We start from the raw sequence: 14,490 nt of genomic DNA, 5'->3' as shown, positions 1-14,490 counted from the left end.
TGACACAGTTGATGATAACACTCAAGTGTATTACCCACATTCGTTATATTTCTCATAGGAGGTCACTAAAAGTTAATCAACATTTACACTAAAAGATAAGTTAGATCTGTTTTTCCACCAGGTTTTACAAGTTCTCTACTCAGGTGATCCAAAAGAAATGTAGAAAAATAATACACCTGCCTGACTATGTTTTGTTCCAAAGAGATCTACTGTCATAAATATTACAGTCAGACTTTGTTTATTTTATTTATTTTATTTATCATTTTGGACAAATATTTGCCTTTATTTACCTTTCAAAAGACAGCAACCTTTAAACAATGCATGGACAATACAATAAAACCTCTGTTCAAAGAATGCTCATGTGATTTTTATACGTCCATAAATAATCGTGAAACCGTGATAATCGTGGTTTTTTCTCAGACTATAATCGTACATCAAAAAAAATAATCGATGCATCCCTACGTCCGACCTCTCAATAGTTCGACCACTCATGAGTTAGACTACCCAAAGATCCGCCCTATTATTTTAATCTCATAAATCCGACCTCCCAAAAATCCGACCGCAGTAAATTAGACAGTTGCGTGGGACTCCAGAGAGAGAGAGAGACGTCTCTCTCTCTCTCTCTCTCTCTCTCTCTCTCTCTCTCTCTCTCTCTCTCTCTCACACTCACACTCACACTCACACTCACACTCACACACACACACACACACACACACACACACACACACACCCTCCATCTCTCTCTCGTTCCGAAGCAAATGCGCAGCGGGTCGTGCACGCCACGCACAATTACGGCGTTTTCACAGTTCATACGGTTATTTCGGTGCCTCGTAAGACCAGACACAAAAATTATAGTTTGTTTTGTTTTCCAGAAATTCCAACTTGTTTGGTTCGGTTTCACACCAGCCAAAAAGCACCGACCAAAGTTGCTAACCCTAACCCTAACCCTAACCCTAACCGAGTCAGAGCGCACAGAGAAATGCACAGACTGCTTCTGTTGGAAGTGCTGTATATAGGCGGATTTACGCGAGGTTGAACTACTGGGTATGAAATCCGACAGTCGGAATAATGGCGTTAAAATGGTCGGATTAATGGAGGGTCGACATTATGAGACTACAATGATAAAACTCGCCGTAGACATCAATGGTCGGATTAGCGGGTGAGGAAGAGAGCCATCTATGACATGACGGTGAAAACACTTATTAGTATTGATGTGAAATGTTGCATTTGGTACGGCTGATTTGAAGTGTTGCGTTTGATACGGCTGATATGAAGTGTTGCGTTTGGTACGGCTGATTTGAAGTGTTGCGTTTGGTACGGCTGATGTGAAGTGTTGCGTTTGGTACGGCTGATGTGAAATGTTGCATTTGGTACGGCTGATGTGAAGTGTTGCGTTTGATACGGCTGATGTGAAATGTTGCATTTGGTATGGCTGATGTGAAGTGTTGCGTTTGATACGGCTGATGTGAAGTGTTGCGTTTCGTACGGCTGATGTGAAGTGTTGCGTTTGGTACGGCTGATGTGAAGTGTTGCGTTTGATACGGCTGATGTCAAATGTTGCATTTGGTACGGCTGATGTCAAATGTTGCGTTTGGTACAGTTGATGTGAAGTGTTGCGTTTGGTACGGCTGATGTGAAGTGTTGCGTTTGGTACGGCTGATGTGAAGTGTTGCGTTTGGTACAGCTGATGTGAAGTGTTGCGTTTGGTACGGCTGATGTGAAGTGTTGCGTTTGGTACAGCTGATGTGAAGTGTTGCGTTTGGTACAGCTGATGTGAAGTGTTGCGTTTGGTACGGCTGATGTGAAGTGTTGCGTTTGGTACAGCTGATGTGAAGTGTTGCGTTTGGTACAGCTGATGTGAAGTGTTGCGTTTGGTACGGCTGATGTGAAGTGTTGCGTTTGGTACGGCTGATGTGAAGTGTTGCGTTTGGTACGGCTGATGTGAAGTGTTGCGTTTGGTACGGCTGATGTGAAGTGTTGCATTTGGTACGGCTGATGTGAAGTGTTGCGTTTGGTACGGCTGATGTGAAGTGTTGCGTTTGGTACGGCTGATGTGAAGTGTTGCGTTTGGTACGGCTGATGTGAAGTGTTGCGTTTGGTACGGCTGATGTGAAGTGTTGCGTTTGGTACGGCTGATGTGAAGTGTTGCGTTTGGTACAGCTGATGTGAAGTGTTGCGTTTGGTACGGCTGATGTGAAGTGTTGCGTTTGGTACGGCTGATGTGAAGTGTTGCATTTGGTACAGCTGATGTGAAGTGTTGCGTTTGGTATGGCTGATGTGAAGTGTTGCGTTTGGTACAGCTGATGTGAAGTGTTGCGTTTGGTACAGCTGATGTGAAGTGTTGCGTTTGGTACGGCTGATGTGAAGTGTTGCGTTTGGTACGGCTGATGTGAAGTGTTGCGTTTGGTACGGCTGATGTGAAGTGTTGCGTTTGGTACGGCTGATGTGAAGTGTTGCGTTTGGTACAGCTGATGTGAAGTGTTGCGTTTGGTACGGCTGATGTGAAGTGTTGCGTTTGGTACAGCTGATGTGAAGTGTTGCGTTTGGTACAGCTGATGTGAAGTGTTGCGTTTGGTACGGCTGATGCCAGTTTCTCTACTTGCTTGTCATCCAGAGAGGTCTGATGATCACAGTGCTTCCCACACACAGCGTAGCCCCCCTCCCTCTGTTGCGATGATGTCATCATCATGCGACTTCCAGTGACTTTTTGAGCAGCCAATAGTTACCTTCCCTGGAAACAAGTTGGCAAAACTTGGGAAAACTTTGGATGTATTTTACTCTGTACTACTACTCTGAGGCTATTTAAAATGTAACAAAGTACATTATTTCAAACCAAATGTACTTAAGTAAAAGTACAATTACTGATTTTGAAAACTACTCAAGTACAAGTACAGAAAAAGGCTACTCAATTACAGTAACTAGAGTAAATGTAATTAGTTACTTTCCACCACTGCTAGTGTATTACTCCTAGCTATATCACGTCCAGGTCCAACACCATTGCAGCATAACTTGGAAACTCAAGTAGCCTCTTCTTTGACCTTCCATCTATATCATCCAATGTATAATTTGAATTGGATTTACAAGAAATTTGTTTTTCTTAAAATCCACCCGATAAATAGCCTACAGTAGCTTTAATTGAACTACATGTATTTCAGTAAAGGATGCTACTTCTCCCATGATCTGAGGTGTGAGCATAATGCGACGATACTGAGAGAGCACGAGCTGGAGGATCTGGAGCTGACGGAGCTGTGCGCACTGCTGCTGCAGAATGACACCTTGCTGCCTACTGTAAGTATCGCCCAATGCATGCTGGGAATTCAGTTTTATATTCACCTTATTCTTTGCCCATACAAGGACGCTTCTGCATGACGTCATTTCGTAATCGTCTTTCCGGTTTTAAACACGGAAGTAGAGTCCGCCTACCGCAGTTATTTAGACTTGCCAAAAAGCTGTTTTCAAGCAAAAAAAACCCCAAAACTGTTTTAAAGTTTTAATATTTGTCGGGTGAGAACGTAACATATATGTGACCAGTTTATCAGAATAACGCCTATTGGAAATCTTCAACGAGCAGCGAGGACCGGGAGCGCTGACTGTGCTGACACCGGTCGGACTAGCTATCTGTCAAACCCTACTGTAGTTAGGCTACTGGCAGTGAGAAAACACTGTCGACGTGCTTTTGTAACGTTAAATGCCGACCGGGTACAGCCATCGGCTCCTCGCAGCAGTAACGTTATGAACATGTCACTGAAGTTGGCCGCAGTGTAGCTTAATTCTGAATGTTGCCAAACTTCATTCATACTGACGTTTTATTTTGAAAATGGCCGCCAACTAGCGCTAGATGACATAGTAGACGCATGTAGACTCCGCCCACGCAAGCTGTCTGCTGACATAGTAGACGCATGTAAACCGAGTTCCACAAGCAGATACCCAGAACTGTCAAATCAAATCATCGACAGAGCTATGGCCCGCCTCCCAGTATTTTCAGTGTATCAGAGACAGAGAACGATAAATGATAAATATAGCCACGTTATAAACAACAAACTAACGCTGGTGATCCGTTTTGCAGCCATTCATTTAGTTTGACAGTTATTGGGAGTTGATTTGAGTTGTGGACCAGTGATGTCATTTGTGCATGAATGACATCACTGGTCCACAACTCAAATCAACTCCAAATAACTGTCAAACTAAATGAATGACTGCAAAACGGTTTACAGTTTTCGGATAGACTCCTGATTTTGTAATGATACAAAGCTGGTTGAAAATCGCCAGAGTCTTCCTTTAACCTTTTTAGCCCCCCCCCCCCACTCCTCAGCATATCAATACGTAGGTTTTTAATGCACTGACAGCTTTTCCTTTTCTTCGGGACAGCCATAATGAAAGAAAGTAGCCAGTGCCAGAATGAAAACCCGATACAACATGTCTGAATTGATACTATCCAGCTAGAAAATGATACGAAATAAGATACAAAGATGCAAGTTACAATGACACTCACACTTCCCACTTGATATAATCTATTGTAGCGAGAAAAACAAGAAAACAATATAACAGATGAAAAGTTACCAAACTAGCTAGCCTGTTTCAGTGAAATAAACTACCGTGTTGCATGAGACTTGAAGACTTGATTATTTTTTAATTGCTTCATTTAACTGTCAAGCCAGCCTTAAGCATTACATTCATAGTAATTTATGCCAATGCTGTTATAGGTCTACAGTCCCACCAGCCTGCAGCCTTGCAAACTCAGATAGTCATATGAGCTGATCTGCCATATTCTGCAGAGCTGCAAGATATTGGGCCCTATCTTTCCAAAAGCGCTAATTTAGCGTTTGCGCTCATTTAACGCCGTACGCAATGCAAATTGGAGGCAGGCACAAGCGCATGCCTGTTATAATTGTACTGGGCATAGGCTGCCACATGCCAAAGCAGGCGTTTCAGCACTAAAATGTGGGGATAGATGGCATTATCCTATCGTCAGCGGGGTCCGGGCGCTAGTCCGACCTCCCGCTAGTCCGACCCTGCCACGACCTCCTGCTAGTCCGACCTCCCACTAATCCGACCTACACTGCTGTCTGCTGTTGCTGTCCATCTGACCTACAGTACACTGCTGTCGCTGTCCATCGGCGGTGGTGCTGAAATGTAGGTGTAAATGTCCATATAATCTCTGGATTGCTGGCCATAAATTTCAGATGTGTCAACCAAGCTTCAATCACATGTAAATCAATGCCTGATGGGAAGCGCACACAAACAGCCGCAGACAATTCTGTTTCGGCCTCTTTCGCACAACACACACACACACACACACACACACACACACACACACTCACACACACACACACACACACACACACGTACGTGTGTACACACACACACACACACACACACACACATCCCACACACACACACACACACCACACACACACACACACACACACACACACACACACACATACACACACGGTAGGCTATTTCATGGCATAAACATCTTCAATCATGTTGAATTTGCTGCATGGAATTCTGGCTTGTTTTTAAGCACACACTCATCATCTCAGGCTATTTTCTATAGCTTATCTATCTGATGATGTCCACATTATTGCAGACACACCCGAAAACATGGTTTGGACATAACACATGATGATGACTGATGAACGTCTAAAATCGGACTCATTATCTGCCTATAATATAAGCAATAACAGTGCCAGTGTTTCATTACGCACATCACAGCATTATGCAATGCTGTATTGCCACATGGAGAGAGGCAGAATCCATTCATTTTTAATCTTTCTGAGGTCAATTTACCTTGGCTTTACCACTCCGATTTGTTTGTTTTATTGCTGCCTTATGAGCGCATAATCACAATAATCAGAATAGCCTGTATGTTTTTGGTTTCTCAGATACCCTGATGAAGACAGCGTGTCTAAACGTTGGTGAACTCGGTGATTAAAATGCCCTAAATGGAGCTACTTAATTGTGTATGGCCTACTTTTGGATACTGGCATTGTTGCATTAATGGCATTATAATTGCATGTAGGCCTATGCATCAAATATTGAAGGCTTGACGCTGAAACGTTCCTGGTGCTTCTGTCCCAGATAACTTATTACATTTTTGAAAGGATATTTTGGAGTGCTGGCCTGCTTCTTCTTTGCTCTTGTGACTTGTGTTGGCCCTGCACCCAAGTGGAACTCTTGTTGTGAATGTGCTCGCATTCGGTGAGCTTGGATACATCAAATATTCCCCATTCTGCTTGGGAATGGGAAGTATAGCCTGTGCGCTCTTTCAGCACCATGGAGCTGTTCGGGTAGTGTTGATTAGGGGCAATCACCAACTGTGTTAATATGAGTGTTCTTGTATAAACGATAGCCTAATATATGTTATGTTTTGATCTAAAGCCATAGTAGGCTACTTCATTCATAATTAATTTAATTTCAAACACGGGAATATCACCGTATACACTTTAAATCGATCTTTTTTCAATAGCTACATTTTGACTACATTTTGAAATAAACGTCAACAAAAATTAACCTCGTGGCCGTCAGCTAAGCAGCTGTCATTTGGATGCACGCAGCCCAAGATATCCGCGTGTTTATGTGCAGAGAGCACAGAGCAGTTTGTTTTTCAGCCTCTTAGGTCGGACTAGCAGGAGGTCGGACTAGCAGGAGGTCGGACTAGCAGGAGGTCGGAACAGCGGGAGGTCGGAACAGCGGGAGGTCGGAACAGCGGGAGGTCGGAATAGCGGGAGGTCGAACCAGCGGGAGGTCGGAACAGCGACATGGACCCATCGTCAGCAGCGCGCAATTACTTTGCGCTAAGAGCTTTGAAAAGGACCTCTTACGCGCAAATACCTCGCTGCGCCGGGAGCGCACCGTAATCTCCGTGCAGCGCAGTGCAAAGTACAATTCCTTTTGGATATGACATTACGCACAGCCTTGCCATGCCAGGAGGACATAACATTTCGCTGCTAAAATTGGGTATTAGCAAATAATTCAGTGAGGCAATCAACTACAGTATAACTCACTGAGAAACTTTTATCACATCGCAAAGAGGGAAATTAATTGAGAAAACTTGTTGGACAATGGACATAGGCTTCATAACCCGGAGGGTCGTTGGCCCCACAGACAATCTCTCAATAAGCTCTCTCTGTCCTCACACGAGTGAATACACTATATTACGCATGGAGAGAATTACAGCATATTGCATGCCTCGCGCAAACAGCCATTGTGAGATGGGAATCTGATTGGTTTTGATTGACGTAATGCCCAGCCTTGCTTGGCCACGCCTGTGAATAATTCTGGTACTTAACACATTCACTGCCAGCCGTTTTTTTTTTTACTGTAGGTAGCTTCTGCCAAGTTTTTTTTTTGAGGATTCTGGCTCATCTTTCAAGAGCCGAGGATTATTTTCTGCTAAGATTTTGTGAACACAAAATATCTCAAAAGAACTAACAGAATGTGTGCTTTCTCTGTCTAAAAGAGTTAGTTTGTAGAGTTAGTAGTTATGTAGGCATTAGCACTTGAATACAGCATGGTTTCAGGGTCTGAAAATTTAAGCTGAGATAAATGGCTTTTTGTGAAATTCGATAGAACAGTCACTTTAACCATTCATTTTTGGCATCAGTAAGACGTCAGACATCTAAACAATAGTTTTGAACAGTAATTTCCTCCATAACAGCAGGAAACCCCCCTCTCCTTCAAACTCCTCCCTCCGTGTGTGTTCTCCTCCTGCCTCCCTGGCTCTGCAGCGGGCGTGTCACAAGCGAGTTTCTGCTGCTGCTGCTGCTGCTGCTGCCTGTCTGCTGGAGGCCGCTGGGCAAGTCTGGATCGGCTCGCTCGTTTCTTGGGGTTTCGGTTGAGAGCTTTGATGAAGCTTTTGTGATTCTGGTCTTATTTATGCTGCGTGTTTCAAAGTGTGTTGCACCCATAATCTATTATGCAAATTTGCAATCCCCCACCGCCAGCTCCCTGCGCGAAAGCGAAAGCGTTTTCGCCAATCCATTTTCATGAGAATGGCTTCCTCACGCGGCTGTTTTTGCTTGGCTTTCTCTCGTCTGGAGAGCACTGTCGCCACTTACTGGGTCGGTAAAATAGATTATACACATTCAATACCTCCCATATTTTAATAGGAGATGTAAAAGGGGTTGATCGACGTCCCACCGTCAACATTTTTTTTTTTTTTTTTGGACGAGATATCTCGTCATTGGCAGTCAACCGTTGGTTTCTGCTTGACGAGATATCTCGTCCACGGCAGTGAACGTGTTAAGACCGCCCAAATCCCGTTTGCGCAGGCATTTTGGGGTGCTGATGCTTTTGGCACGGCTCTAATTTGCGCTTGCGACATGTGCCGTGAACGTTTCCGCATCCACGCCGAGAAGTGCATCCTTAACATATTTCGGGGCTGTTTTAACTTAGAAATCAGGGAGGTCACGTCTACCAGACAATTATATCACTTTTAAACAGTTACATTTCTGTATAAATCATTACAAGTATGCTCGGCAGAACACCTGGACAAATGGGCAAGGCGGACTGTTATCTTGCCTGCGTTAAGGCACGCACAAACAGGTGCGCAAGCGCTAATAGGGGATATCGCCTGTCGGAAGCTAGGGCCCATTGCCTCTTGATTCAAGAAAATCCCTCAAACAAATTAAACTGCATTGGAAACAAATGGGGGCTTATTTTACCCCAATGGCATTTTTGTTCTACTTATTTTAAGATATTTTAAGATTGTAAGACTGAGTCAAAACAAGTCAATATAATACGTAAAACCATAGTTCACTACGACTAGTCTGCACATTGGGATTCAGCATAATATGTTGTATTTGGCCATGGTTGTTGGACACTATAGTAGTTGAAGACCTATTGAAGAAAATGAATGAATGGATGGATGGATGGATGAATGAATGAATGATTGGAGACCCCCTAAAGTAAAAAAAGAAAAAGAAAAAAAGGTTTGTATTCTTCCTTCAGTTGGATGTCTGATGAGCTTCACTGTGCAGAATGATGTTTGTGCAGAGTTTGACACTAAAGACTGTTTTCACAAAGTTTCCCTTTGCTCACTGAAGAGGCCATTTTCAACAAGCATGATTCGTGACATCACAAATGCTGGAGCCAATCACTGTCCAGTATGCAGCAGTTAAAGCCCCGACACATTCTCACTCCCAACTCTTCATAATGCAGCAGATCATTCAGGAACCCTTGTCGCCACTTCATCACGAGTTGGGCGACGAGTTGAAGGCCCGTGTTGTGACACAAATGGTTATTCAAAGTAGAGTATTTCATATACGTCTTAAAACAGGACTTTAGCGTTTCTTGATTGATTGTGTGACATATGTATGACTGTATTGCTTGTAACCACCTTTCTCCCATTCTTATCCATCTTCTACCAGATATGTCACGATTACAACAATGGCGACGGGCCGCACGGCCGGTGCCCGGACGGTGAGCGCTGCACCAGGCTCCACATCTGTGAGAGACACCTGAAGCAGGACTGTTCCTGCCCCAGGGCCCATGACTTCTCTGCCCCACAGCCGCTGAAAACCCTGCAAGACAGAGGCCTGCCCCCCCAACTGTTCCGCTCCCTGAAGTCTGTGTATATGAACAGAGAGGCGTTGAGGAGCCTCGGCAACAGGGGCAACAGGGGCAACCATCAACTGCAGCGAGGGGCCTGTTCCACCAGTGACATCCTTGATGCCGTTTGCAGCGACGATGGACCAAACAGACGACAAAGACCTAAAGGTAGCCACTGTAGAAAATGTCCACAATTACCAGGCACGTGCGGGGGTGCCGGCAATATTTGACAATTTAGCTGGAGCTCAGTCAAACTTTATTTAACGTTAGTTTTCATTGTGAATTAGAAAATGCTTTGGGGGCCACTCTGCACCCTAACCGCAAGTTGAGTATCACTGGGTTAGAGGATCACTGTTTTGTTATGCCAACTGACTGATTGATTCACTGCATAGTATCAAAACAGACATTTATATGAGCATGCCACAGATTATTATTTTATGTTACAGTTTTGTTTGTGTCCTTTAGATAAAACCGAAAGATGCCCTTTCTTCATCAGAGGAAACTGTAAACATGGTGGTAAGTAATCCATTATGGATGACACTTTAAGCTAGGTTTATGTTTTCTCATCCTAGTTTTGTTTTGTAAAATTATTATTTTATTTTAATTACCGTATACTATCATTATTTTATAATTATATTATAATAATTATATTAATTTCTTATTATTCATCCACTTTCATACAAACCCACAGAACTTGAATGGATAGAACGGTCTTTCCACTGTTTGCTATGGTAAACTAAAACTAGTACAAGATTCAAGATTCAATAGTTTATTGCTATATCATTAAAAATTGATTGGAATTTGTCTTGGCATATGCTCAAACAGACAAAACAATCACAGTGACAGACTATGAAAGACAGACAATACAACTACACATCTGCTGCAACGTATAAAAAGTAGAGGAACGTGCAATCAAGAATAACTGTAGAGTGCAAAACAGTATGCAATACAGTGTGCAGTGCAGGGTAGGCAAACAAGTGTATGATGCATTAAAGTGTCTGGTGCATTAAAAGACTAGGGGGTCAAATTAAATTGGGGTCGTGAACTGAACTGAGGAGGAGTTAAGGGCCCTCACTGCTTCAGGGTATGAGCTGTTACGCAGACGAGTGGTTCAGTGCTTCAGGGTACGAGCTGTTACGCAAACGAGTGGTTCACTGCTTCAGGGTACGAGCTGTTACGCAGACGAGTGGTTCACTGCTTCAGGGTACGAGCTGTTACGCAGACGAGTGGTTCACTGCTTCAGGGTACGAGCTGTTACGCAGACGAGTGGTTCACTGCTTCAGGGTACGAGCTGTTACGCAGACGAGTGGTTTACTGCTTCAGGGTACGAGCTGTTACGCAGACGAGTGGTTCACTGCTTCAGGGTACGAGCTGTTACGCAGACGAGTGGTTCACTGCTTCAGGGTACGAGCTGTTACGCAGACGAGTGGTTCACTGCTTCAGGGTACGAGCTGTTACGCAGACGAGTGGTTCACTGCTTCAGGGTACGAGCTGTTACGCAGACGAGTGGTTCGGCATTTGATGCTGCGTACACAGCATAGTAGAGGAACATGCAATCAAGAATAACTGTAGAGTGCAAAACAGTATGCAATACAGTGTACAGTGCAGGATAGGCACAGGCGGCTAGTGCAACAAAAAAAAGTACACAATGCATTAAAGTGTCTGGTGCATTAAAAGACCAGGGGGTCAAATTAAATTGGGGTGGTGAACTGAACTGAGGAGGAGTTAAGGGCCCTCACTGCTTCAGGGTACGAGCTGTTACGCAGACAGCGTACACCAGCCTTTGGGCTGAAACGTCCATTGCTGCTGTCTTTCCCAGATGACACATTCAACTTTTGAAAGGACATTTTAAGTGTGCTGGCCTGTTCTCTTTTTTAAACTAGTACACCATAAAATAGCTATTATGGGATTTTAAGGGGTATTTGCTATGGTGACAACACAAATATTGGCATGAAGGCCATGAAGTCTGTGACAGAATTTAGCAGATGAGTCTGTTGGTAAATCTCAAACTGAAAGCTAATCTTAGCTAACGAGGCAAACGTAGCTTTATCACAGACTGTACTTTTCTCTTTAGCTCTTCTAGACAACATTAGCATGATAGCAATCCATGGTAGCAAGGAGACAGAGAAGCTGCTTTGGTTCTTGCTGTAAAACCTCTCAGCTCAGTGACTTGCCCTAAAAAGCTAGTCCAACAAATTACATAGAAATGGCCAAATGACTGTCAAAGAGCATTAATAATAATAATAATAATAATAATAAATTGAAATTGTCTAGCGCTTTTCAAGAACTCAAAGACGCTTTACACAATATACTAATCACCGAGGGGGGGGGGGCGACATAGCGGACAAAGATGACACTATACCAGGGGTCTCAAACATACAGCCCGGGGGCCAGAACCAGCAGAAGGACCAATCCGGCCCACAGGATGACTTTGCATAGTGTGAAAATTGCACTGAGAAATCCTTCAATCCAATGTGATGCACTTGTGAAGGCAAAGTCATACCAGGTTTCAGGAGCAAATTAAATATTAAGTAGCCTATTCATACTTTCTGACGCCACTCTCTAAATTGCTCTGCTCCTGGCATTTGAATAAGGGCTCGGTATTGTAAACTACGCAACATTTGGGAATACTGATTATGCAAAACTTTAGATAACAACATTGTGCGGAGACGCGAGGTAGGTACTGTTGCATTGTGATTGCTAACGTGTATGTAGCGTATGGCCAGTTAAGCGGAGCCTGCAACTCCCTATTGGGGAGCTCTTTCGAGTTTCGACTCTTTGAGACTAAGAATGAAGAATGAATGAGTCTTGCGTTGAAGCTTTTGAAGTCAGCGACTTACGGTTTAAACATAGGCCTACAAGTTGAGACTTTTTATGGAAACATGAACATTTTATGAATATTTGTAAGCATGTCTCTAATTCGGCATACACTTACTCCAGTAAGAAGCACACATTCCAAATATATTAAAATGTTTCGCCGGTGATTCTCACAGTGCTCTACCTGCAAAATCCATAGTACAGCAGCAGAGCGAACCACTTCCAAACATGAGATTTTACATTCACAAAGTGCTTCTTGGGAGATAATATGTTTGCCGAATTGGAGAGTGGCGTCTAACGAGTCATAAGGTTTGTAAATTATGTTTTGGCGTTATTCAATTTACCGATATACAGGGCCATATTTAGTTGCCAGATGAATGGAATTTGGTGTGGCTGCTGGTGTGACTGCCTCTCCACAGCTGTGGTTGTTGTACTGGACCACAATGCATTTTGCTGGCAAGCATTTCTCACCCACGCTTACGTCACATGCCCCAGCCCTATTGGGTCGCATGTGGCCCTTGAACTAAAATGAGTATACACTAAACATTACAGGGGGCGACATCAGTGAAACAGACACCGGACAAACAGAACAGAGAGCAGAACAGAGGCACACAAGGGTAGCTGGGGGGAGGGTGGGGTGGAGTAAGAGAAAGTGGTGGAGAAGAGATGGGTCTTGAGGCGGGACTGGAAAACTAAGAGATTCTGAATTTCTGATTTCTTGGGGAAGGGAGTTCCAGAGCCTGGGAGCTGCCTGAGAGAAGGCTCTGTCCCCAAAACTAGGGAGGTTGGACTTGGGGGTGGAGAGAAAGTCAGCTGAGGTGGATCTGAGGGACCGGGAGGGTTGGTAGAGGGGAGAGGAGGTCATTGAAGTAAGGGTGGGGGGATGGGGGGGGTGCAGTTGATGAAGGGCTTTGTAGGTGATGACCAGGATTTTGAACTTGATCCGGTGAGAGATGGGAAGCCACGCCAGTGAAGTCATTTGAGGACTGGGGTGATGGGGTTCCAGGATTTGGTGTGTGTGAGAAGTCGGGTGGCTGCATTCTGGACCAGGTGGAGTCTGTTGATGAGGGTGATGTTGATGCCATGGAGAAGTAAGTTACAGTAGTCGAGATGGGAGGAGATGAAGGCGTGGATGAGTGTTTCAGCGGCAGGGTGTGCGAGAGAGGACCGGATCTTGGTGATATTACAGAGGTGGAAGAAGGAAGATTTGGTGGATGTGGGGCTCAAGGGAAAGGGTGGGCTCCAGGATCACACCAAGGTGTCCTGGGGGGACAGGGAAACAGTGGTGCCATCGACAGTGGTGCATTGATTTGAATGGGAATGACCATTCTATCCATTCTAATTCTGTGTACAAAAAGCATTTGATGCCTACTATAGGCATCAAATGCCATCAGAAACACATTTCGCTGAGCCGTTTTCATATAGGAAGAGAAAGTTTCAAATTTGCCGGCATGTTTTTTCTCCTCCATCAAGATGCTGTTCAGATGTTGTTGCACAGACGGCCCTGATTGGATGAACGCTGTTGCTCGTCCAATCAGGTGCAGCAAGGAACAAACTTTGAAGCCCATGTACAAGCGTGCAATTCTGGGGAGCATGGAAACACGCAACAATGAAAACACACCATGGGCCATCTTACGCGTAGTGCAAGGGCAAGTGTTATCTTTGCTACTTTCTAGCACTCAAAAAAGAAAATCTCCCTTTTTTATGATCACTGGGTCAGTATATCAAAGTACGTGTTTCTGCGACCCAGTGGTAATTAAAAGAAACATTTAGATTTTGAGTGCTAGAAACTAGCAAAGATAACACTTGCCCTTTACACTGGGCATAAGATAGGGCCCCATGACTATATAAATGTTTGGTCATACTCTTCCCAGACCGGTGTTTTAAAGCCCATGACACGCCGCCCACACGACCGCTCAATCAGGAACAGCAGTTCAGCGAGGAGCTGGAGGACGGCCACCCTGAAAGAACATGCAGGTAGGGCCAATTGGATTGAAGATGCCATGTTGTTGACCATTTTACCAAATTTTAAATAAAAATTAATATAAGCGGCAACTACAGGGTTAAAGCCTAAATTACTTTTAAGCTCAAAATGAGTTGCTCTGCCATTTTTTACCA

General features: G+C 44.1%; 1 protein-coding gene across 1 annotated transcript in view; it reads left to right on the top strand.

The window, feature by feature from the left end:
* The window catches only part of LOC310791715 (protein mono-ADP-ribosyltransferase PARP12-like), a gene marked incomplete at its 5' end in the record, with an annotated part of 41,749 nt that overhangs the window by 4,216 nt on the left and 23,043 nt on the right, over positions 1–14,490 (top strand). Inside the window, 4 exons of the mRNA XM_083653370.1 lie at positions 3,156–3,288; positions 9,375–9,723; positions 10,021–10,071; positions 14,247–14,349. Coding sequence (XP_083509496.1) covers positions 3,156–3,288; positions 9,375–9,723; positions 10,021–10,071; positions 14,247–14,349 — 636 coding nt within the window. The remainder of the gene's footprint in view (positions 1–3,155; positions 3,289–9,374; positions 9,724–10,020; positions 10,072–14,246; positions 14,350–14,490) is intronic.

Source organism: Poromitra crassiceps (assembly GCF_964638095.1).
Source record: "Poromitra crassiceps genome assembly, chromosome: 2".
Classification (NCBI taxonomy): domain Eukaryota; kingdom Metazoa; phylum Chordata; class Actinopteri; order Beryciformes; family Melamphaidae; genus Poromitra; species Poromitra crassiceps.
This window is presented reverse-complemented; position numbering and strand designations above follow the sequence as displayed.